This window comes from Cariama cristata, unplaced genomic scaffold, assembly GCF_000690535.1.
Source record: "Cariama cristata isolate BGI_N322 unplaced genomic scaffold, ASM69053v1 scaffold1534, whole genome shotgun sequence".
Taxonomy (NCBI): Eukaryota; Metazoa; Chordata; class Aves; order Cariamiformes; family Cariamidae; genus Cariama; species Cariama cristata.
The window spans coordinates 18865-45845 of record NW_009613281.1 but is presented as its reverse complement, the minus strand read 5'-3'; the positions used below and the strand labels follow the sequence as shown (position 1 = coordinate 45845).

General features: G+C 38.1%; 1 protein-coding gene across 1 annotated transcript in view; it reads left to right on the top strand.

The window, feature by feature from the left end:
• The window catches only part of MSRA (methionine sulfoxide reductase A), a gene marked incomplete at its 5' end in the record, with an annotated part of 78882 nt that extends 52564 nt beyond the window's left edge, over positions 1–26318 (top strand). Inside the window, 3 exons of the mRNA XM_009698941.1 lie at positions 8323–8427; positions 25841–25947; positions 26205–26318. Of these exons, the coding sequence (XP_009697243.1) occupies positions 8323–8427; positions 25841–25947; positions 26205–26318 (326 nt within the window). The remainder of the gene's footprint in view (positions 1–8322; positions 8428–25840; positions 25948–26204) is intronic.
• Positions 26319–26981: the final 663 nt, after the last annotated feature.

Below are 26981 nucleotides of genomic sequence, written 5' to 3'. Positions count from 1 at the left end.
TTGTGGTTAGGTTAGCGTCTACCTCATCAACCATGACGAAAAGAAGATAATACAAAAGTCCCAACTCTTTGCACGGATGACAGTGTTTGGGATGGATAGAAAGACTTTGCTAAAGCTAAGTGAACAAAGGAAAAAAAGGGGCAATTCACTCATATATTCACAGCATTTAAGGCTGCTAAGGGCTCACTGCATTATTTAATTTGACATTTTTTATATCATAGGTCATTATGTTTCATCCAGTTACTATTTTATTAAGCCCTATGACTTTTTCCTTTAAGTTTAACTGGTATTTGTCTGAAGTGTCTCCCCCAGCAGGGAATCTGATTTGATGTGAAAACATCAGGAGGTGAAGAATGGACCACTTCCTTTGGTTGATAGGACATAGGTTTATAGGAGCACTGAATGATCCGGTGGTGTAACTGAGCAGTAACCATCTTCCATATTTAAAATATGTGCCGACTTTTCCATTTGAATTTCCCTGGCTCCTTTTCCTAGCACTAGCTCTTGATAATGCCTTTTCATGGCTTGTTCAAAGACCCCTTTTGCACTTAGTCATTTTCCTCCTGAGAAGATGCTTATATCCTTTAATTAAAAACCTCTAGGTTTTCTTTTTGAAAGGCTAAACATATCATGCTCTTTGTGGCTGTCACTGAAACTATTTTTGAGGATCTACTTAATGTCAGGATTGATCTCACCAGTGCTGTTCCTACCAATCTCTTTTTTACTTAGGCATCCCAATTCAGTCACTATTCCATTTTATTGCAATATTGCCGTGAAATTCCGTATTTACTTGCTTGTCTACTGCTGCCCTTGCACTTTCATCAAAGATTGTTCCCCATTTGCAGGTATCGTGTGTGTCACTTTTTCCCTTAAGTAGGGATTTTATGTATGACTGTTTTAAATACATTTTTGATTGAATGGCTCCAGTGCAGCAAGTAATTGCTTTATAAGACCATCCTATCAGCCTTCTCATCTGAGTTATCCTCAGATTTTATAACTTGAGACTTTTTATTTCTTTAAAATTACTGACGAAAGACTTTAACAGCAACAGGCTTTGTACCAATCCCTGCAGAGGACAGATAAAAATGCTGCCATTCAATGCTTGTTCCCTTTAGACAATTTTTTTAGAACTGTCATTTAGACAATTCTTAATCCATTTAACATGTGCACTATTGATGTTGTATAGTGCTAATTTTTTAATCAGACTGTCATGAAGTAATAAGTCAAATGCATTAATAAAGTCTAAGTCTGTTACATCCATGCTATTACATCCTACATTTATTACAACTAGACTTGTAATTTCATGAGAGAATGAAATTGAGTTTGGCTGACAAGACCTATATTCCATACAACCAGGTTGACTAGCATTAATTATATTCCCATCTTCAACATTTTTTCTTCCCTCGAATGCTGCGGGAGATACTCTGTTGTATTGTCTAGGAGCAGTGTCAGACTAATCCTTAAGATGATGTGGTTCATGCAGTTCAGTGATCTGTGCTGTACCCTGGCTAGCAAAGCAACACAACTCAAAGCAGAGATATCCCATATCACAACCAAACCGATTTCTGTAGGATGCAGACATTTGTCCCAATACAAGTGGTAAAGAAGCTTTCCACCAACATCTGCAAGAAATCACTGGCATATTTTATTGAATCTGAGATTATTTTGGAATTAAACTAAATCAGAATATACTTTCTAGGAGCACGCTTAATGCGCTCCAATTGTGTACAGCATTCAGTCCCCAGGACCAGAGCAGAGTAGGTCTAAAGTAATCCCTCTTGAAGTGCTTGCAGTGTGGACATTCTGCCTATAGAAGACATAACCTATAAGGACAATGAACAAGATAATAAAGTTTTGCTGTCTACTTTTGTCCTATAGAACATATAATTGTGGTTTTTTTTCCTTTTATGAGTTCTTCAATGTACAGCTATTTTAAAAATAAGAACAGAAAAAGTGTCAGTAGTGGTGGTCTTGCTTTCAGATATTCTCTTCAATGTCTGCTAAACTGCTAAAGAATACATAGGATTTTAGCAGACAAAAGTAAGAACTTTTTATAGCCATACCATATAAATTTAAAATATTTGTAAATAATAAAAAAGTTCATTTAGTAGTTTTGTTTTGCAGATTTTTGGAAAAAAGGAACATTCTTTGTTCAAACTGACAATCTTCTTTATTTTAAATTCATTCAGCTAGTTTTACTGAAAAATATGACTGAATTTCTGTGAAGAAATTATCAATAACAGCATTTTGTACCCCATTTTTCACTGTCACCTTTATTCTCTTAATTTTGGTTTGACAGGGTAAAAAAGTAAGTGATTCTAACAGTCACCAGAAATGCATTTTATAGCAGTTCATTGTTCTATCAGCAAATTTTCTTATATTTTAAAATTTTCATTTACTGTGTAATTAATCTGTCCACTACTAAAACAAATAAATAAATTGTAAGAAAAGTGTCTCTTTAGGTGTATGCCCCACATTGTAGCTGCTGTATGTGCTACTTTCTGCAGTACTACTTTCTGTAGGTGCTAGAAGAGACACGATTTCCTGTGGTCCAGGCAGAAGTTTCTAGAATTTATGGAAAATTTGATTTTGATTATCAACTGCAGGACTGACTGGCCCATAGTGATAAATTGGCTTCTTGCTGCAAAAGACTGATATATTTTAATACAACTGCCTAAAAGAGCATGGATCACGCTGAGAAGGTAAAGCATTGTATTTTGTAAAGCAGAAATTCACAGTGGATAATAAACCAAACATTATCTCCTAGTTCAATGCTAACAAAGTCATTAAAGTTATTTGAAATACAAAGAAAAAGGTAAAAAAATAATAGTCACATGTTAGTGCCATTGTATACTTGATATATTTTACAGTTGCTTCCAAACAGTGGGAAAATCACCCTGAAAAACTGAAAAATAGTCAGGAAACCATGAGTTGCAGGAGGCGAAGGTGTAGAGATGGGTTGCTCACCATCTCTCCAAGCAGAGCTACGAGGGGCTCTCAGAAGAAGCCGTGGGAGCCACGTTCAGATAAAGGCAGTTGGTTCTTCACATACACTGTAGTAGATAGATCACGTACACCTTTTCAGCCCGTCCCTGGGCATCTGCTTATGGTCATGGCCAGAGGGAGGCTGAAGGTCTGAACTAGTACATTCTTATGTTCTCAAAAAGTAAAAAAATAATTGTGTCCACCAGTGTCATTCATTAGAAAGATCAAATCACTTGAAATATTCAGAAACAGAAGGTTGTCGGTCTCTTCTCCCCGGTAACTAGCGATAGGACAAGAGGAAACAGCCTCAGATTGCGCCAGGGGAGGTTCAGGTTGGATGTTAGGAAGAACTTCTTCACTGTAAGAGTCGTTAGGCGCTGGAACGGGCTCCCCAGGGAGGTGGTGGAGTCACCATCCCTGGAGGTGTTCAAAAAATGTCTAGATGTGGCGCTTCGAGACATGGTTTAGTGGGTTTAGCGGGCATGGTGGCATTGGGTAGGAGGTTGGACTTGATGATCTTTGAGGTCTCTTCCAACCATAACAATTCTATGATTCTATAAGGAGTGACTTCCTAGTAGTCTTTGTCTGTACAGAAAGATCTTTAAATAAGTAAACTCAGGTAATAAAAATTTGACTTCTGGTGTATTTTCTGTCCATTGGGTTCTTTGAGTCAAGAACTGTTACTTTTCTAAGTACGAAATATGGGCCTGCTCCAGTGAAATTCTCTCATCTGTGTGAGGCAGCAAGTCAAATAAATTATCATAATGGAGACTTCTTGAAAATCTATTGGTCTGTAGTTATTTCCATTCTTTTCATCCTTGTTACTTTGAAGGTAAAAAAGTAAAAGTTAATTAGATCCCCAAAGTGTGGTTTCTTAGCATGTTAGTAGTGAACCTTTTGTTTGTTTGTTTAACACATTGCTAGTTTAGGAAGAAGCTGGAAATTTTATTAGTGATAACTACAACATAATAAAAATTCCCAGGATAGTTTGGAGAAACAGATGCTTGAAAGATGATCTACTTTTTTGTGTAATACTTTGCATATTCACTAGGGCCTAGGCTTTAGCGAGCACAAATTGTTTTAGCTCCAAAATCAATAAGCTCTGAAATGTGCGTCAGCTGAAGATCTGCCACCTATTTCTTTACAGTATATTTAGACATTTACTGGATTTAGGACCTTTATTTCAGTGGGTAAAGAGAGACAAGTCCTTTTTTATTGAAAAAGTGAGGCACGAGGGAGTATTTCTGGTGTTGCTTGAATTTTATAGTTTAATTCACCCAGGGCTGGACTAGTGAGAGCTGAAGCCCACTTGTCACGTAGGAGAGCCATCGCTGCTGGGTGGCTGGGTATTCACAGGTGAGGTGCTCTCAAGCCAGCGCTTTGAAGTTGTTCCCCTTTACCAGAAATAATTAAATGCTTACTGGTTACAGCGAGTTAAAAAGCATGAATTCGCTTCTATAATCTGTCGGCTTGGGCACTCACCTGGGAGTTGATTAAGAAGGTGAAAATCTAAACACTATTAGGAAGAAAAAAATTGAAAAGGAGCACTGAGGTGTCACTCAGATGTCTTTTTCTATTGCTCTTTACAGGAACATTTTTGCCAGAGTTTGAATCCCCACTGAAAGAGCTCGCTGTAGCTAATCCTCTGAGAGTGGCTGTGTTTTCTAAGTGGGAAATGGATATAGGATAAACAGACAATCTGCTGTTGGCACACAGCCCTCTCTGCCACCGTATAATAAAGTCTTATCACCAGCAGCGAGGTTCTTCAATGGCTAAGCTCCTTCTAAAGCTGAAGAAGAACTGAGCACCATAACTGGAAATCCGATAATGGCACCTATAAATAAAGGATTTCTATTTGCACAGTTAACAGCAAATGAAATTATATTTAGTGATTCAATAAATTATTTAAAAAACATGGTTCAAACGTTGAGCTTTTTTCGGGAGAAGGCTTCTAGAAATGTTCATACTTGTTAAAACTTTTGGAACTTAAAGTGAAGCATGCTTTTGCTGTGGAATATTAAAGTTCAGCTAATTAAAACAAGAGGTGAACTGAGGACACCACGACTCTCTGACTTAATATAGATGGACCTTTCATGAGAAATTCTGAAGGAGGCACTAAGGGGAAGAGCTGAATGTCACTGAAAGAATAGCATCTATCACTGATCATTTTAAATCATTTCAGCTGTTCAGTGTTAGGCTGTTAAATTTCTTGTTAAAAGACATGCAGCTTTTTCGAGAACAAGTGGGTTTATTGTTTCTCTTTGATTACTGCCTCTCCATTTTAAGAAATCTTACAAAAAAGATTTGATTAGAAATATTTCAATGATTTTTTTACAATACAGAGGAGTGGTTAGCCGGTTTGATGCCTGCTCCGTTCTTTTGGCACTGTAGCGGACCAAATGTATGAAACCCAAACTGAAATGTGATGATTCTGTTTTCATAGTCAAACTTAAACCTAATACAAAAAGTGAAATAAGGAGTTCAACAGGGAGAACTCAATTTAAGTTCCCTTTTACCACTTTGGCTGCAGCTGAGTCATATTTGGCACCAATGAGCTGGTTGTTTCCACATGCTACTTAGGGTAACCTGGTGATATCTTTTGATTCCTTCTTGTGGGGCATATCGCACCTGTGGAGAGATTGCTCTGTTTCTTTTCCTGTCCCCTGATGCCATTTTCTCTCTGTGCTGCTTCTAGAAAATGTTATGGTTAATCTGTCCCACATGGAGCTTTTTACCTGTCTATTTTGCTCATGTGTACCCAGTTGATTGGTATAGTTTCCACTAAAATTGTTGGGAAGTAGCAGTGCTCACCACAAATGACTAAGATTGTTCTTAGTAGAAATAGCCACATCGTATTCTGGAAGAAAATCCACTAGGTTGTGGAAAGGCTTTGAGGAAAATTAGAGGTGAATCTGATAGGACCAGCAGCATTACCTCCTTGCTTTTCCTCTAAGGATGAATATTGATTTTAAATATGCTCTAGGTTCTGACAGTCTGTTAACCACACATCTGAGGATTTTTTTCTTGAGGTCAGGCTATAGTTCTCAGAGTAGCACCATTATTTCCTTATTCAGAGGAAAAGAAGAAAGCTGATTCTTTGAACTTCTGGATTAGTCAGAGCAGACAGTGTTGACAAGATGTAATTGCTGCTTCAATTGAGAGGAAAGGTAATGCCTCTGTTGTTTTGAAGTTCTTTAAGAAACTCTCTTGTGATCTAAAGCTAGTCATCTTAGACAAGCAATTCGCTCCTGATTTGGCTTACAAAAAAAAAAAAAGTCAGAAACCACTCCTTAATCTCTTTTTAGTTATACAATGTAGGCTTGTGAGAGCTGGATGAACCACTGTCTGTTTGCTCTCCTTCCTTATCTCAAGCAACAACAAAAGTCCCGACCTGGGCTTCAGCTAAGGCAAAAGCCATTATTTTCACTGATAAGCCATATTAAACCATGAAATCTGGAATAAATTCCATCCCTGACCTAAGGGATGCCATAATATAGAAAGTTCATGCCATAATATAGAAAGACCATTTCACTGTATTATTAAGCCAATTATCTCTCACTTGGGTTTTTATTCTACTAAATGTATGATCTCTTTCTGCTAACCTATCATCAGAATTTGACTTCAGATAATGAGTCGCTTCCATGGACTTCAATAGGCGTAGTGCATGCGAAAGAGGAATTGGGCCATCGTTCGCCTGGACGGTACCCTGGCGGACAGGATGACATGGCTTTAGCTACAAGTTACATGAAACTTGTATATTTTTCTCTTTTAAACTCAGTGAGCGTATCTTTGTTGTATTGTGAAGCACACTAGACAGGAACCAGTTTGATTTTATCAAAATCTTCATTACAGATATCCCAGATGTGTCCCCTTTTGCTCCTCTGCATTCTAGACTAAATTTAATCTTTTAAATCCCTTTTAATAGCTAGCCCACCCCTCTGTGCCTCATTTAGGTTTTCTTCATTTCAGGTGGACCATTAACTGATATAATGCTGGCATACTTTTCCCTGTTAGATCTCTTTACTATATCCTAGCATCCTTTTTATTTCTTTCTCCTTTTTTTTTTTTTTTAAATTCAAATGTCTCTTGGTACTGAGTTGCTGTTTCTACTGACCACTCCTCAGGTACTCATAGACTCTCATTTTTCTTGTTTGGTGACAGCTAATTCAGAACCCATCACTGGGCCAGATTCAGCTGGTTGTTGCACTGCATGAAATTTAACAATTCTATTGAAGTCAGTTGAGTAAATCTGAAGTTTATGCTGGTATAAATGAAATAAGAACCTGGCCTACTGTCAAGGAGCTTATTACATCCCCACCAAAAGGCAGATCTGGATGGCTGATTTACCTTTTTTTAGTATTTACTTATTATGATTTAACTGAAAAATAGGATAAGGTTTTTTTCCCCATTCATGCATATATTATGACAATAAATATGCCTGAATTTATAAATTGTAAAATATATTATATAAATATTTATAAAATATAGAATATAAAATGCTTGTGTAGCACCCAGTGCAGTGGACTTTCACCCTGAGTTGTCTGCGCATTCATCAATCTATTAATTACAACTGAAGGGAATTAAGTGGCCAGATCCTTCATATTTTGTGAAGCCGGATCTTTCAATAATATTACAAGGGATTAGACACATAAGGAATGAAAAAATCGTGCCCATAATACAACTAAAAAATAGGAATAATATGTTTTAATGTGCTGTAACACCTGCTTATCTTCCGTGAACTTCATCTGCTGCCATGAAGTTCAGTCAGGCTCTCTTTGACTCTTTTTGAAGCCCGTTGACATCAGTGGTTTAGATGATGTGAAATAGTTTGAAATTATTTGTGTGACCTTATGTAAACACAGCCTTGAAATCTGTTTTTATAATCAATTATTTTATCCATATCTTACTTCATGGAAATGAAGCCCAGTTTTATGCTGTCAAGACAACTTAGACATACAAGTTTTCATATTTTAATGTCCTATTTAGAATATTTTAAACTATTTTACTAGTTGACAGTTACAAATATTTAAGAAGTACACATTATTTTTTTTCTGTAAGCTAACAAACTACTGTAATAACATCACTCTCTTACCTTAATGCCTGTCTGGATAGTTTATTTCACGGTGGCCTTGTCCAAACTAGCAGACATCTTAGAGTTAGCATGTATATAACATATTTTATAAAAAGGCTTAAGTATAAATGATGGTAAATGAAAACACCTTTGGGGGAAAAAAAAAGGGAAAACAAAGGATTGTGCTTTGAATCTCAGATACGAAAAACTAGATATGCACTAGCTAATTCTCACTAATAACATCTGCTTTTATTTTGTCTTTTAAGGTAAAACTGGCCACACAGAGGCTGTACGAGTAGTATATCAGCCAGAAAACATCAGCTTTGAGAAACTGCTCAAGGTCTTCTGGGAGAATCATGACCCGACACAAGGTAGAGTGATGAGTGAGCCAGTATTTAATTATCTTACTAATTACAGCTGGGATAATTAGTGTTTGAGCTGCATGGAAGAGATGAACCTTGAAATCACACTGGAGTTCAAGAATATGATTGCAGACATTTATTGACAGAGAAAGAGAAGGAGAGAGAATGAGAGTACAGAAACTCACAATACCCCTCCTCCTTTACAGCTGTCTGTGCTGGGAAAATTCCCACAGAGAGACACAGTAGACAATAGATAGTTTTTTTTCAACTTTGATTATGACAATTTCTTCTGTAATGCTATCTTTTGTCTATTAAATTAAAGCATATTTCTTTGCAGCTTCAGAGTTGGTCATTTTACTGGTGCCAAGGTCCCTTATCCTTCATACAAATTTTGTTTGTTTTTTATATTTTTCAATGGCAGTGAATATCTTTTATGATTAGAAAAAGGGAACAAAAAGAGGTAAGAAATGGTGTGCAGAGGCACCAGCAGAGCATTCTAGCTATTTGCCTTATTCGAACCTTTTGATTTAATTTATCTTTCTTGGAAGAGGCTTCGTGATGACATTCCACACATCTGTGCAAACATAAACGGGAAACTGTGTTGAGAAAACATTTTATATGTTTATATAGTTTCAATAAACATCATCTTTTCTACCATTTCCCAGAAATATTACACACAGTAACTCATTTCAATATTTCAACAGCTATCATAATTATACCACTTGTTACTACATCTGGGAAACAAAAATGCAGATGATACCTTCAAAATGTGATACCATCCTGGGAAGCAGTAACTCTGAGAAGGATCCAGGGGTTATTGTGGATAAGTACCTTCCAGTGAGCCGAGAGTACAATGCAAAGACAAAAATGGCTATTGCAACACCTGCCTATATGAAAAGGGAAGCCTTAGTCAGGAGCATGAAACCTGGTTTTGTATGCAGAGTCAGTAAAATCTCAGAACATTTAGTGCAGTTTCTGTGTTGACAGACCAGGAATTACAGCGAGATATTGCTGGGGATTCGAAGGAGGGACAGGAAAAGGATGGAGAGCCTAGAAAACTGGCCTGGAGCTGTGAATAAACATGTTCAATGAGTTGAAGAGACATAACACGATGATCAAGTAATCTTTATAGGTGCTTATGTGAGGAGCAGATGCCTCATAGTGAGATTGACAGTCCAACCACTGGTAAACCATAACAAGTTCCACTGGATGGAAGCTGAAGTTTGGAAAGTTCCACCTTGGAATAAAATAGTTTCACAACTCTCAGTGTAATTAAATGCTGGAGTCTTTTTCCATCATCATCCTTTCAAGTCTTTAAGATGAGATTATTTATCATTTTGAAAGATGTGCTTGATTCAAGTTATGAAAAGAAATTCTATGTCTGTGTGTCAAGTGTAGTGGCCTATACAGTTGATTTATGAACCTCCCTTTTTAACTCCTTACTTTCTAGTTGTATTCAGAGTAATTTGTCTGCACCATCCTTGAAATACTTGCAGCTTGGCATTAAGACAAAGACCATCTTCAAATCATGCTTCAGGGCCTTTGTGGTTTGCTCATAGGGGTCAGGAAGAAGGCTTTCTCCCTATCCTGCCAGTAGTTGTTTTTAGGTCTTTTTTTTTGTTCTTTTTTCTTTGGATTGTCAAGAGATTGGCCATCACCAGAGGCTGGCTTCTTTGTAATGGGATGGTTGTTTTGATGTAGCAGAGAATCCTATTTCAGGATAATTAGTTGCTGTGTCTTGCTTACATGTTGGGATTCTTCCTGATTGCCAGAGCTGGGAACTAATGGGCAAGACTATAGGGTTCTTTACCTTCCAGAGCAGTATGAGGAATGGATTTCTGCTGAAGTAATCTGGGCAACTACCTAATCGGTCATCTGCTATGTCTGTGGTCTTGGCTTTGGCAGCCTATGGTTGGGCTCTGCCTGTGGCACACGTACAATAGGTCAGTCTCTAAAGGACTTCAGTCCTTTAGGCTGACTGAAGTTCATATGCTAGACACAATGGTACGGGGATGAAGTATAGTAGTTGCGATAGCAGGTCAGACCAGATGAATTTATGATTCCTTCTGGCTTTAAAACAAAGTAAAATAATGACATAATGTCTTTATATTCACCTTGCATTCTCACATAACTGAAGTTCAAAATAGTTCCAGTCTGTGCTTTCAGAAGAAGGTTGGATGCTGGTATATGTGTGATTCACTCTTTGATTTCTGGCAACTGGGGAAACCTCACCTAATTAGCCCAGGCACAGAGCCACGCTAACATGGCTGTATTCCTTCTGGGATGTGAGCTAATATCTCTGCGTGACACTGAGCTGTGTAGGTACCCAAGTCATTCACAACTGTTTCAGGCGTCTATGTGGCACTGCAGTGCTTGGTGTAAACATTTGTAAGCCTTCATCTAAGCTCAACTCAGTAGAATTTCCAAATGGTTCTTCTGTAACAATTTACCAAAAGTGAAAGCATGACTTTATCCACAGAGAAGACGGCAGTCTTCTCTGGAGACTTTGCATGTGCCAGACTTGGACAGGTTGCTTTACCTGTGTATTTTTGTGGTTGCTTAATGCTAATCTCTGTTCAAGAACTTTGCAGAGCTCATCATATCTCTGCCACTTTTCTTGATTTGAGGAAAACCTAAACCACAAGGTCCCAATTTCAAGTTTCTTTTGTAAGATAGGGATGGTATGCTTGAATACCCTTTCAAATTTGAGTAGTTAGTGGTAGAAGATCTTTAAGGTGGAACTGTTTCTTTGCCTTGATCTGTATCTACTCCCTGCTTCTAACTTGCTATGGGAAATGTAGTTTTATGTAAAAATACTGAAAGTGAGGGTTATCTCTCAGAGCTATGATATTTTTCTCCTTTCCTGAGGTTCAGCTGTGTGCACACAGTAAGTCTTATTTAGCCAGCCTTTTGGGAATGCAGGACTCAGTCTGTCAAAGAGAAGTTTTTTACTAAGCAGCCATATTAGGAAGATTTCTTACTCATTAAATTCAGCACACTCTTTGGATGAATCTAGTGTCTCATATAGCCAGTGAATGCTGGACTTCTTGAGTATAGTGCACACTCAAAAGTATAAAAGCTTTGTCTGTGGCACTGTCTTATTTTTTCTCCAGAAGTTAGGTGAACACTATTTAAGCCCTCCTACCCCCAGCAGAGATAATGAACGTGCCTAATTGTTCTAATGTCATTAAACGTCAAATATGTACATTCTGTTGCATTTAAAGACCTTTCAAATATCAATCTAGATGGTACCAAGTTGCTAAAAAGTACAGACTAGCAGTCCTATCATTCATTATTGTATGAGTGTATTAATATTCAAAAGTTTCTGCTTTCCAGACAGTTGGACCTCCTGCCTTCAAGATGAGACTAACATCTCACTGGGATTCAAATTTTCTCTGGGAGGCAGCCTGGCTCTTGTTTCGTGAAGCTCTTGAGTCTAAGTATTGTACAGAAGTCTATTGAAAAGCAAGAACCTTTGATCAAGTCAGTCTATGAGTTGAAAGAGATTCTCCCAGATGAGCATCTCCTAAGTGTGGGACCCTGATAAAGTCCTCCTTGACTATTAATTTGATCTCTATTTTATAATTTATTACATTTGGGATACTGAAAAGCAACAAACAACCCCCCAACTTCTGCCAAGTGCCATATGGTTGTCATCTCTGTTCAGCTTCTAATGCACAGATCAGCATTCCTTCTCTCCTAGCAATGATCTTATCTATAAGAGGATTGCTCTGTGTAGCTCTATAAGTGCTTGAGGTGATTGCTGCTTTGTCACTGATACAGAAAAAGAGAACCAATGTGATATGCTGAAAATATGGCAAAGGAATCTTATGGCTAGTCACTTTTTACATAATTTTATTTTTCTAAAATTTATAGAGGCATAGGGGAGATTCTGTATTGCTCCGTTTTTGTGCTATGAGACCATCCTCGGAGCCTTCCAGATTCTTAAGATATAATCCTGACTGTCGCCTTCAGATTGCATCCTGACGATGGTTCTGCTAGCACTTCCATGCTGCGTGTCTAGAGGAATGTGGACTTTGAGACCATAAGTTCGTCTGTGTTTTGCCTCAGCTTGTAGTTTCACAATTACTGTAAGATAATCTTTGACTTAACTGAAGGGCAATGTTATTCTCCCTCCCTGACCTGTCTGCAGGATACAGCCTCTTTCTTTGTGTTGACGCTGGCAATCACAAAGTTCTCTGATCAAGCTGAAAATTAACACTGCATGAATTGAAGTGAAATGTAATTTTCAGCCAGGACTTAAATTGCCAGGAGCATGACTGGGACCACCCTTCTGGCATTAGCACTGTCCTGTGGTGTGTGAGCCAATTACGAAACCCAACTGTGCTTATGTTCAGGGAAGAAGAGGTCATATTTTATCTGATCAGAAACTTTGGCCACTCTTTGTGGGGTGTGAGAAACTATTTCTCCAAACCTTTAGAAAAATCTATCTGCCACCAGAGGACTCTATCATGGTGCAAATGTGATTCCTGTAAAGCGTATTACTGTTCATAACTATCCTGACCTTGTGTGTGGTTGAAGTCCTACATGTGTCAGAGATTTCAGCCCGGTCCAAGGCAACTTTAAAGAAAGGTTCTTTGTTGCTTTCAGTGGCTGTACAGAAGAGAAGCAGAAAACAAAAAAAAATTTTTTATTTCCCTTTAAAACATGTTTCGGGCAAATGAAAAATCTACTTGCCTCCTTTAGCTCTTTTCTCTCTTGAATACAACCCAAAATGGATGCTTGTTTTGGTAGTTCTGGTCCCCATGTTTGTCAGGAATACCTAATCCCCCCTATGAGGGGCTCATTACTCAGCGTGCAGATAAAGCTTGTAAGCAATAGAAGATATTATCAGGTGACTCTGGTTCTTGAGGTGCAGGACTTGTTGAACAATGGTTCTCTGTCTGATGTATCGATATCCTCAACAAACAGCAAAAAATAAACCCACATAGTCAGAAATCATAGAATGATTTGGATTGGAAGGGACCTTTAAAGGTCATCCAACCCCCCCTGCCATGGGCAGGGACACCTTCCACCAGACCAGGTTGCTCAGAGCCCCGTCCAACCTGGCCTTGAACACTTCCAGGGATGGGGCAGCCACAGCTTCTCTAGGCAACCTCTGCCACTGCCTCACCACCCTTATTGTAAAAAAATTCTTCCTTCTATCTAGTCTAAATCTACCCTTTTCCAGTTTAAAACCATTACTCCTATCACTACCTGCCCTTGTAAAAAGTCCCTTTCCAGCTTTCTTGTGGACCCCTTTAGATACTGGAACTTAGGTACAACTGCAGTTCTCTGGGCTGAGACCCTGTTGTACAGAAATCCCATCTCTTTCATTGCTTCTTCTGGCTTTCTGTTTGGATTTTTGAATTAGTGGGAGGAGCTGAGAGGAAGCCAGAACTCCATAGTTTTGGCCACTCCCTGACAATAGGGTGAAGGCCAAAGGCACTCATGGCCACCGCTGCCCAGGAGCTTCCAAAATTTTTCTTCTAGCCTTATTCATTCTTTGAGTGTGAATATACAAAGAACCAAAGCTACTGGTAAGGAATCTCATTCCTCCTTTCTGTCATGAAGAATTCCTTATCTTGCCCGTGTTTGTACAGGAAATGTAAGCAGAACTGATGTTTTTCCAGTAGTTGAGGTCCATCTGTACTACAACAAGCTCATCACCTGCTGAATTCATTCAGAACATCTCTTAGCCCATATGTCTTGTGTATCCACGGTAAAGAGGAGATGTATGAGCCGCTTCTCCTCCCTGTGACCTTCCAAACAGTTTGGCATTTAGCCTTACTGCTGATACATGAGTTCTCCAGATTAATATCTGTTTTTCATTGTGCTGACCCATTTCGGTTGCAGAGGGTATATTTATTTCTCACCAGTTTTGAAGGACTGTACTTTTTTTAGACATTGCATAAGGAGTCTATCATCTGCAAATAATTAAAATTAGACACTAGAAATGACATTGTATTGCTAATGAGCAGATGTGTCTACTTATACCAGTGGAAGAACAGCTGTACACATAAAAAACACTACAGTGACCCTAAACCAGCATTATGTATTCTGCTACAGGTCTGTAACTTCATTTAGAGTTTAAAGGGAGAAAAGTAATCTCTCCATGCAAAATATAACCATTTTGATTTTTTTTTCTTTATATTTCTGTGACTCTCTTCCCTTTATAATTTGAATGACATCTGCAAGTCTCAGATTAAAGCACAGAGCACCTTTGTCTTGTATTTAAAATGTTATTAAGAGTCCTGGTGGTTTCAGCATTATTACAAGGTGTAACAAAAAACAGTAGAAATACAAAATCTATTGTCACCAAACATATTCAATGTATTCAAAATAGAATTACCAACCCCTTAGGGAGCCATTCTTGGTCCAATACTCTTCAATATTTTCATTAATGACTTGGAGGATATAGTGGAGAGGATGCTAATTAAATCTGTGGTAAAGACATTGCTAGGAGGCTCTTGGAGGAAGCAAATAAAACACAGCTCTGTGTTGATAAATTGAAAAAGCCATGGAAATCGATATGCTGAGACACAATAAAGATAAATGTATATTGGTTCATGCAGGACTGAATACTCAACAATAGAAATATGCACTCAGTTGTTTGATAGGAGAGTGTGTCTTCTATTGCCTTCAGGTTCTTCCAATTCCTGCTCTTTCTGATGAAATATCAATGGTGGGATGTAGTTGACTGCTGTCTGCCCGTCCCACCGGCAACTAATTTAGTGGTCCCTTGCCCATAATCATCTCATAAATACCTGTGGTCTATACTTTTTGCAAAATAGCAAAGCGAGTCTTTGCCAGTAAGGCTTAACTAGTATTACACTTTGAGAATGCAAGTTCATTTTTTTAATGAACTGAAATGCCTAATGTTATGTTGTTCCCATTCTTTGTCCTTTCTGTAGAACTAAATATGCATTAAAAATAAATACATATTATTAGGCTGCTTTGCGTCCCCAGGAATTTTAGCTGTCGTGACCTAATTTACATACGAGACTCTTTTTGTCCATATAAATTAGAATAGACTTTTTCTGACCTATATTTGCAGTTTAGGAGATGTTGTTTTTCCATATCACAGCGAGAAGCTGGGATTTGACTCTGCATCTTTTTTAATGAAGGGGTTTATTAGCCACTGCAGTGGTAGCTGAGACGACTGAATAATTTGCATTATGAAGTGGGTGGTGCTGAATCAATTCTGGCTTAAGGGCAAAAGTCCTTCTGGGCTCTGATTTCTTCTTACCTTTAAACTACTTTTAGCCTATTTATTTTATATATGATAATGATGTGTTAATCAGTTCTCCAGAACTATTAAAAATTAACTTTCTCTTTCAGTGTTGCTACAGTCAGTAATAAAATGTTTTTTCGGAGATGAGAGAAGCCATGGGATCAATCTTTTGTGCCATTGAAGATGACACTGTGACTCTTATGCTGTGGGAAACATGAACCCACCACTCATCTGAAGGGAGGGTAAATTTAGACTAGATATAAGGAAGAAACAGTTTACGATGAGGGTGCTGAGGCAGTGGCACAGGTTGCCCAGAGAGGTGGTTGATGCCCCATCCTTAGAAACATTCAAGGCCAGGTTGGACAGGGCTCTGAGCAACCTGGTCTGGTTGAAGATGTCCCTGCTCATTGCGAGGGGGGAGTGGACTAAATGACCTTTAAAGGTCCCTTCCAACCCAAACTATTCTGTGATTCTATGATTCCTTTTGTTCATAATACCTGTATTTGCTAAGAACAACTTTGGAAAATGTTTTCATTCTATTACAGTCTTCCTCAGGATAATTTCTGGGTTATTTTGTAATTATAGCATGGCTGTGTTTGTAATTGAGGAGAGGAAGAGGAAGGGATGAGGGAGGGAATCTTCATTTTAATTCAGGCTTGTTGATTTGTAACTTCTAAAGGAAAAGCTAGACTTCTCAATGCTTAGGACTTCTCAGTGCTTAGGACTGTCTTCACTAGCTTTCAAATATCCATGAAGTCAATGGGTATATGTTGTGAATAACAGCATCTAGATTTTCATGTATGTTTACAGAATTAGAAAAGAGCAACCTTAGAAGGTCTTTTTCTGCAGAATTTTATGATGGACTGTTTCTGATCTTTATTCAAGGAAAGCAATAGACAAAGTCAAAACAGAGTAATACCAAACATTCTTTTCTTCTTCAAATAACCCACTAGTGAATTTACTGTACTTGGGTCTAGAAATCTGAGGCACTGAAGCATGGCATCATTAATCATAGTTTATGGTGATTATTAGTTGGCTTTTAATCTTTGTTTTCATGTATAATTAGGTACAAGAGGTCAAAGCTGACTCTCTTCTAAACAATAATATTTTCAGTGAATGACTGTTTTTCTCTGCCTGCAATTTTCTCTCGCATATTTATAAGAGCATACTTGTCTGTGTTTTGAGAGAGCAGTGTCCCAAGAGTTTATCTGCTGATAAAAGCAAATGACAACACTGTTACTTTTATTATGACTAATTATTTTTATTACTATTGCAGTAACACCTGGTGGATCATAATAGGTTTAGATTCATATGCCTAAATTTAGGCAAGACACTAGTGAGCAACAGAGAAATGAAGAGAAAGGAGAAGGCACATAAAGAAAACAATAGCAAATCTGTGTGATTCCGTAGCTGAGCTCTATGTAGTACCTGATGTGAATTGCTGTGTTTCTTAATTATGTTTTCTAACATGATCAGTAGTTGTCTGGCTTTTTGTAAGCATCACAACACAGCCAGTCCGTGAAGAAAAGAGCCAATGAGGGCCTGTCCTGCTTTTGGCTGGGATAGAATTAATTTTCTTCCTAGTAGCTGGTACAGTGCTGTGTTTTGGATTTAGTATGAGAATAATGTTCATAGCACCCGGATATTTTAGTTGTCACTAAGTGGTGCTTGCTCTAAGTCAAGGACTTTTCTGTTTCCCATGCTCTGCCAGCGAGGAGGTTCGCAAGAAGCTGGGCGGGAGCACAGCCAGGACAGCTGACCCAAACCAGCCAAAGGGCTATTCCATACCATAGAGCGTCATGCCCAGTACAGAAACTGGGGGGAGTTGGCTGGGAGGGGCCGATCGCTGCTCGGGGACTGGCTGGGCACCGGTCAGCGGGTGGTGAGCAATTGTGTTGTGCATCACTTGTCTTTTCTTGGGTTTTATTTCTCTCTCTCTTATCTATATTTTCATTATTGTAATAATAATTATTATTATTAAATCATGTTATGTTACATTTCAATTATTAAACTGTTCTTATTTTAACCTGCAGGTTTTACCTTTTTCTGATTCTCCTCCTCATCCCGCTGGGGGTCAGGGGAGGAGTGAGATTTTTAAGAGAAGGCACTTCTGAAAGGGCCTAATGTCTGTTTATGACAGAAAAAGTCTAAAAACTTCTCTAAAATTAATCACTTAACTTTTGATTAAAGCTAAGTAAAAAAAAAGTCCCCTACAATAAGTTTAATGCCATTAAGGATGATTTATGTATGTATTCACCATTCTATTTTCCTGTTCTATGCACTACTGGTAAAGACATATTTTCAATTAATAATTAGAAATGGATTAAAATTCCTGTCTGCCAGTGACATTTAATGCTTAAGCTTTGTGACACTCATCAAAAACTAACCTATGTTTTTTTGTGGGCTCAAGTAGATCATGCATTTCCTTCAAAGGTCAAAGGACATTCAAAATGCATTTAAGCAATGTTATATCTGAATGGATTAATAAATAATGAAGCGTATAGGGAACTCTTGTTTTGAATTAAGTCTTCATTCAGACTTCCCAGTTTTGTAAAATATTTGAACTATCTTGAGAAGCAGTGTGATGCGTTTTATTACTATTGAATAGTAATGCTAATAAAAAGCAAAGAGAATTGGTCAGAGAGAGCGCTAGGCTGGTTTACTACCACCCCTTCTTGAGGACAGCCTGTCATTTCCACTAAGGGACAAAAGGGAGACCTGATAACTCTTCATGGCCCAAATCTGGTAATGTTGGAGGCCTGAGTAGAGTCCCTGGTATACCATATAGGAATGTCTCTGTGAACAACTAAGGGGAAAGCAATAGTTACTGACCTACATGAAACACATGTGATATCTGTGCTTCTCCTTTACTGGACAAAAACTCTAGGATATAGACAAGCACAAGATAAAAGTTGGAAGCAGAAAAAAGTGGTGGGCGTTTTGCTGGATTAAACTTTAAACCTACTACTGCAGAGTTATGCATTCTACAAGTTGCCCCTTTATGTCATATTGAATATAAAGCAGGCTGCCAAAACTGTAGGGACCAATGCCCAGGAAATGGATCTGATGAATGCAGAGGGGCAGGGGAGAATTATTCCAGATGGAAGAAGAAGGAGGTGAAGAAGAGCATTTCTCTTGTTCTTGGATGAATTTTCCCAGCAGATGCCAGGGTGGACCATACTAATTTAGCATGGTGGGATGATGGTATGTGAATCACAGAATCACGGTATGGGTTGGGTTGGGAGAGACCATCAAAGATCATCTAGTCCAACCTAGCATTTGCTGCCTTGATCCCAAACCAAATGAGGAAGACTGAAAGTATGCTTTCCTCTTTGACGCTGAAAATCATGTATATTGAAAGCTTTGTAAACCTTTTGGTCTGTTGACAGTATAAAAATTTTCTTTAATATGTACAAGCATATGAATGTATTGCAACCTTCTGAAGATACTCTTTTATATTTCATATATCTTTCCTGCACCCCAGCGCTTTGAAAATCATCAAGAATTCTCAATCCACAGCACTGTAACTAACTTCTTTTCTATTAACATTTTTCTCCTTTAATCATATGCTATAAAGAGTTTTACTTTCCCTTGGCAACTTTTAAGCTGTATAGATGTAATCATTACAGTGAGTGATGACATCAAGCCAGGGTGACATGGTGCAATTGATTTTTACTAAATAATTATATGATGAGCTGGAAAAAGGAGTTTTATTAGTCTTAACTTAGCAAGAATTGATTGGGGAAAAGAAAATGACCAATCAGTATATCAGGTTTCTGCGGGTATAAGAAAATAAGTGACAGCTGCAGAAAAGTCAATAAATCACAGAAAAAATTATGATAAAAATAAGAGCTATGAACTGCCCTTTAAAATTTCACTGGGTGGCACAGAAGAGTCTAACAGACCTTAGTCATTTATCTCCATTATGCTTGGGATCCTCTGAGAATAGCAAGGTTGATGAATGATACCATTACATTTTTTTATTATTTTTAAATGGAGAGAAGATAAGGAGTGTTGTATAAGTATTACTTTCAAGTCATTAGAGGGCTGAGTCTTCAAAAGAAATCCTTGATTTAGCCAATAAAATAAATAAAGTATATTTTCCTTTAGCTTTCCGTAGGTAATATGTTAATCACTGTTTTGAAAAAATCTGGTTGTTTGCAATTTCTAAAGAAAAAAAAAAGTACAGTACTCAGAAATACGTGTTTTTATTAATGCTGTTGATATTCCTATTTCTTATTGACCTCAAGATACTCTGGAGTTAGACAGGAAGGACAATGATCTACCTAAGATGCATCTCAACAGAAGCTCAATCTGTAGGGTAAGAGCTGTATAGTTGCCTTAAAGGGGTGACTCTTTGCCCCAGCCAAGAAAACACTGTAGTTTTGTCAAGGTATGGAAACTATGAAGGAAAAAGCACTGACAAGCTGAATATAAGCAGGGATGATTTCCTATATTCTAGTCTTTCAAATCAAAGGAGAGCTAGTGTTTGCTACTTTGATGCCAAAGAATATGGGGGAGACCACGACTTCAGTCATTCCTCCCCAGATGCATCAGAAGATATCAGAGTGTTGCTAAGAGGGCCTTTTAGAGCCATTCTTTGACCATCATCTACATTTTGACAGATAATAGTTTTTCCAGTGACACTGTGTTTGTACTGCATGGTAATCTCAACCTGGGAATCGTTCCTTTTGGAGGATCTGGGAGAGCATTGTAGCTCCCTGTTCCTTGCATCTACCATCCTGTGGCCACAAATTACTGCTTCATATAAGTCCTAGCAAGCACTCCACTCGAGGGCGTTTTCTGATTAACTGGTGTTCTGGTCTCTGCTGGCACAGCGAGGAAATTTTATGTTCTCCAGAGTGGTCCAGGCTGAGAACCACTGAGGTGCTTTAGTCAGCCAAAGTGAAATTCCTAAATATGATCCATATCCAAGATCTAAACACATTTAGAACTCCAGATGCCCTCATCATCACTGGTTCTCCAGAGACGAGCTCACAAGGTCTGGCCAGTGCTCACACAGGCTTTGGGCTTATACTCGTTGGCACCAGGCAGCCATATCCAAAAACATGTATTTTTGCCTCTTGCCAGAGAAAAGCAGATTCTGTGCTTTTCTATCACTTCTAAAATCAGACTCTCTATCTAAACATCTCTTTGACAAGAGATTTTATGACTGTTCTTAGCATCGCAACCGATTTTCTTTGTCTCGGGCATCAACAGCAAGTGGCAGCCTTTTGAGTCCAGGGTATGTTTGTTCCTGTTGCTGTTGGATATGTTGCTGATCACCTGGTCAGGGAGACAGATATTTGCCTTTTGCCAGTTACTGTCTTGCACCGCTGATGTTAATGAAGTACAGGCAGATGAAATGGGGTCATCTTGCAATCCCTGGGCTGGCCAAAGGGGTTCTACTGTCGGAATCCTGCAGGACTTGACATGAAGCTCAAGGACTTGCCTCTGCTCTAAACCTTCTTACACCAGATACAAATCAAGTAAATCACCTAGGCTTTGGCTTCCTCTGCATCGTGACAGAGACATTGGGTAGCTCTTGAAACTCCTCCTGGTTGTCTCTAGTTATAGAGATTCTGATCAACCCTGGGAACGAGTCCTCTGGGTGTGCTTTTGTGATAAAGGGGAGCAGGTCTGATGGGACATGTGAGATGACATTCTGCTTTCAGGCCTCTGGAAGCTTTTCCTCAAACTACCTGTTGGAGAGAAATGAGCTTGAGATCACTCAAAGTGTATCTGCTAGTCATTACAGCTGTAGAGAAGGCTTTTTCTGTGTTGTTTCATTCTGTGCAAAGTTTCTGAAAGAGCTGGTGAAGGTCTTTCTCCCTGTCAGAGACCTCATTCCTCAGTGTTAATGTATTTTGTTGGCAGCTTTAAGAAGAAACCTAGTTATCGTCCCAGCCTAGAATGAAAAGGAGGTTCAGACCCTACTGACATATTTCTCCATATATTATATCCTTGAGGAAAAGACTTATCTCCTGGAGCTACCCTAAATTCTGTCCCTAAATTGGCAGGTTTTGCACAGAGAGTGACTTTAAAACATCTTGCAGAAGAACAGTTGGAGGCAATCAGCACTTTCCTGCCTAGAAGATCCAGCTACTTTGAAGATGTGCAGCTGATGTTCTGTAGAAATTATTCCAGGATTTAGACAAGCCTGATTCACTGGTTTGATTTGGAATTAGAGCAAAATCATATGCATCTCTTAAAAATGGAGTTTGGCACAGGTGAAAAAGAGATGTCATACTGTGATAAAATTTTTTTTAGAGAATTTTTGTGGGCAATCTGAACCTGAAATGCATCCGTTAGTGATAATAAATATTGCTTTAATCCATCCAATTCATAATGTCAAGAGCTTTATTCATTTTTATGTGAAAATGTAACAAAGATAGTGGTCATTCAAGTACTTCCAAATCTCAGTGTTTTTATAATTTGCAATAGATACTGGTTTTGAAGGGTGTTTAACAGATGTGTTTAAATTCTGCTTAATTACCTGGGAACTTGTAGGCAAGGTGAATGACATGAAACCTATGGAGATTATTTGTGGTTTTATTTGTATTATAAACTTAAACTGAATTTCTTGACTTCAGTGGAACCATTTTGGTGCACTGAAGATCAGAGGTTGGCTGCTTCTCTCAGCAGAAGTCTTCTTCAGAGTCTAATGTGCATCCAATGTAGCTAGAATCAATGGCAGCAATGTTGACAATCACTTGTAAGAGTGGCTTTTGATTTAGCAGTGCACAATATCTTCCAATACGTTTAGCATCTTTATGAAGTTAATTATTTATATTTTCTCTTTCTTATCTGAAGCTTTATGTGTATAACTGTGGTGTTATTTTAACAGAGAGAGACAGAATGGCATGATAGACAAAATAAGAAAGACATTTCAGAAGAGGAAGAAAAGTTAAGTACAGATGACATTGTGGAATTTTTAGATAGCTGAGCAGAGATCATTTTTTATTTAGTAGACTTTTTTTCAGACAAAGATAAGATTGTTAAGCTCAATCATCCTACCACAATTGTTTAGTAAATTGAATTTCTTGCCTTGTTTGCTACTCATTGAGTTAGTGAATCTCAACAAGTAAGACTTGCCAGAGGGTTTTAAAAAATCAGTGATGGACCCTTGAGAAGTAAGTTTGTACATGTGAAGTACATTACAATAACAACAGCAAGGATGGAAATTGATTATATCTATACACATGGAATTTATTTTATTTTATTATCTCATAGTCTTTGTGGCTTAGATAATATATTAGCCACTTATTGTGGGAGATTTAGGTACAAATTAATTTAAGGAACAAGTAAAATTAAATGACATTTTAACTTAGATGATTGATCGCATTAAAGCTACACTTTGGGGTAATACTCACAATACCTGTTCAGTCTTCTTCATAGCTGGTGGATGGTTTCATAGGGCAAGCCAACACTTGAGTTCTAGGAGGGGCTGTTATTGCACAGTCTGACCTCCTCCTTAACTTTATAATTTCAGCACTGACCTTGTACAGCTCTTTGAGCTTTGGTGTATCTTTGGGGAAAATGTATATCCTTGATGTGAAACCCTCAGGAAAGGGATGTGACTTTAGGTGCTTTGTTCCAATGAGAAATGCTTTTTGCTATTTGAACGGTGCCTTATTTCCCATCTGGATGTTGTTTATTTTGGCTTTCAATTGCCCTACCTAGTTGAGTGACTTTGGCAAGACTAAAGAGCCTTATTTCTCAGTTTATTTCTCTATGTATGTATTTTTAAATCAGAGTCAGTTCTCCTCTTGTCTTCTCTTCAATAAATTAATTAAGCTAACCACTTCCCTATTACTATGTAATGGTGGCACATGCGTATATTAAATAATCTTGTTTATATTCTCACTCAGAGCACCATGCACGTGAGCTCGTGCTAAACTCATACTCTTGAAATGCGTACTAGAACCTGGCATGCTATATAGTGATCCTCCATTTATAGAGATTTTTGTAATCCACTCCCTGGTTGGTTGTTAAGTAGTTTGTTAAGCAATAAATAGATTTGTAGAATGCTAATGCTTAAGCTCAAGCATCAATCAGCATTAACATATCCTGGCAAACCTGATGCTTTACTGGCCTGTATTCATTTTATGCCGAACTCTTCAGTAGCACTGGCTTTGCAAGAACTACCTACCACCCTAAAATAACTTGCAAAGAAATGAGCAAAATATTCTCTGCCTTGCAGACCACACTATTAACTATTGATGAAGAACGTAGTTGTTGTTCTTATGTGTAACAATGTAATATTTTAGCAGTTAAAAAGTAACCCAAATAATCAGAAAACTCCGTAACATTTTTCGGAATCGCATTCACTCATGTCTACTGTTGGTCACTGAATGGAATTTTTATCCAAATGCGTCTTTTAAAATATTTCTGCATCTTTTAGTTCATAAATATTTCAGCCAAATTTCTTTTGTTTATTGTGCTGTCCTTTAAACCATTTTTCTCTTTCCTTGGAAAATACAAGAGGGATAAAAGTTACTGAGTTTTAATGAGTATTATTACCTCGATAGCATCTTTCCCCCCCAGTATCACAGACTCTTTCTCTGCCCTCTGCCCTTTGCTAGGAGGGTATCAGAATATACAAGGTTTTTTCCATTTCCTCTCCATAATCCTGAGAGTTGATGATAATCTTCAAAGGGGCTTCTGTAGTCTGATGGCAGTCAAAAGACAAATCCTGATGATTTCCAATTTGTCTTGGGTTCAAGACATTTGGGAGGAGTGTGCTTCAGAAACTCCAGCTTGTTCACTTAACCCAAGTTCATATACAACACCAAACAAACTCAAAATTAATACATTTTGTTACAGCAAAGCAAAAAGTTGTGTTCTGGAATGCCAAATTGGGAGCAAGGTATGAAAGACAGAAACTGCAAAACTGCAATTGCAGTTGCAAAACTGCACCTCCAGATCATTCCTAGTGCTAAAGCTCCTCTCTAAAGCTGTTGTTTGATTTTATGGAATGATCCACAGCAAAGCTGGCTCACAGTGTTGCTGCCTGAGGGAATGGGAATGGACAGTGATGAGAGGCAGCGATGCCTTTGGCCAGCGTGGCTGCCTAGGACTGCATAATGCCAAACCGTATCTGGGCTAGTCACCTAAGGGCATAGTAATCCTCTCATTGCTTTGGCTCCTTGTTTTATAGTTTCATAGGTAGAACCCATCTCATATTTTGGAAATTTGTACAGGAGCAACTTTGTACAACTAGTCTTTTGAAGGGATTACATATATCAGCATTAAAGGGGCCAATCCTTGTATCAAAATTACTCATTTATGGTATAATTTCAAGGAGTTACTGAGTATGTGTAACTAGGGTTTTGTTTTCATGATATTACATATGAAGAGTATTATGTACTTTTGCCATCCATATTACCCACATGTAGGTTGCAAATAGAATTAAGTCTATATTACATATAGACTTTTGTTTTCAGCTTCTCCCAAGCCCCAAAAAATTGTGAAAGAGTTGCTGTTCCTAAGCATTACTCACTCTGTAACTACTAATGTAGCCAGACTTTCTCCAAACCTTCTCCTTAGCACCTTCTCTCTGTTGAAGTCCTCTTTGGAGCTCAGATTTGAGAGCTTCATAAGAGTTATTTCTTCTTTCCATAACTAGTGGTGATGATGGTAGGAACTGATAACTTCAGAGTTAACTCAGCAGTACATGCGTACTAGTCTTTTAGCAAGATGATTGCTTTGTGAATAGAGGAGAATAGCTAGTTATCTCCAAGGGTATTTTGAACCTTTCTGCCATTAAGATGCATTCCTCCAGCACAAGAAAATTTTTAAGTACTTGGTAAAATCAACTTTTTTTGGTAACCATTTGCATGGTTTAAAATAAATATTTTAAGAGTATCTTGATTACACTAACTGCAGCTTGATTATTTAAGGTTTTACATCTGTATTTGACTACTGTGTGATGTACCAAAATGCAAAATGCTGACATTTAATTTGCATGTCATTTAAAAGGACATACCAGAGCTGAATCTCTTCAGGACTATTTAACCAAAGAAAGACTTGGACTTCCTAAAAATTCCTCCTGAATATGCACATAAGAGACTGTTCTAATCCAGGTGTATGGAGCATCTTAAATTTAGATCTATTGAATTTATGCCTGCAGCCCAGTCAGGTAGGGAGGATGATCCTCATGGTGTGCTGTATTTTCTCTCTCCCCAGGAATGCGACAAGGTAATGACTTTGGCACACAGTATCGCTCGGCCATCTACACGTTTTCTCAGGAACAGATGGAAGCTGCCTTGAGATCTAAGGAAGAATATCAAAAGGTAACATTGGGCAGGGCGTGGAATTGCTTCACATATGAGCGAACGTCAAAAACGTTACCAATTAGCACAAAGTCACTTCTTGTGCTGTGCATTGTCTCCATGTTGCTATTGGAGTTCTTCGTTCCAGTATTGAACTTGCATCATATTTACTTTAAATGTCAACTTTTATGAAATTTTTTTTTAGTGTGTGAGTCATTTTATAACTATGCAGAAAGAAAAATAGTTACTTGTGCAGAGATATTTTTAATCCCTTTTAGAGACTTTATGTGGGTGCACCAGAGCAGAAGTCTGTGATCTTAAAGCTATTCAAACATATATGGACTCCATACTCTGAAGAGTGTACCCGAAATCTCAGACCCAAGAGTTCTTGAACATTAAGGGAAAGTCCTCATCAATATTTGAGCTTGGTAGCTCAGGATCACCCACCTGCTGCTTGTAAGATGCTTCTATCTAGCCATTCCATGAATGTCTTTGATTAAATGTGACAGCCCATGACTTAGTAAGACTATTTGTTTTGACAGTAGGGTTTGAGTGAGACAACATCGACCATTTCCCTTTCTATACACAGTCCTGTCTTTCAGCGAAGATGGATTCTGTCTCTTCCTTGCCACATAAGCTGTTATTTGGCTAAAGGCAGAGGGATTAGTGTCCTGCAGTGTTACTGCATTGTGATTGCTGTCTTATCTGCCTAGTGGTCTTGGCAATGCAAGATCCAGGTTCTACAGCAGAGATATATAAATTCTTATACGAAAAAAACTACTCACCTAGGACATCAGTAGACGGTAACTATTAAGTAGTGCTAAACAAACATCAGCTTTCATGCATTCATGTATACTATGACTTCACTAAAATGTTATGTTAAAGAACCAAGGTTTTTGATGAAGATTTCATGTTAAGAGAAAACAACTGTTTTTCGGAGAGTGAGGGTATATCAGTCAGAAGCATCTACCAAGGTCAGAAAAGAAGGTGCACGTGCTGAAGTCTTGTGCAGCAGCTTGGTTTTCGTACATGTGTGTATGACTTTGGTGGGCTGA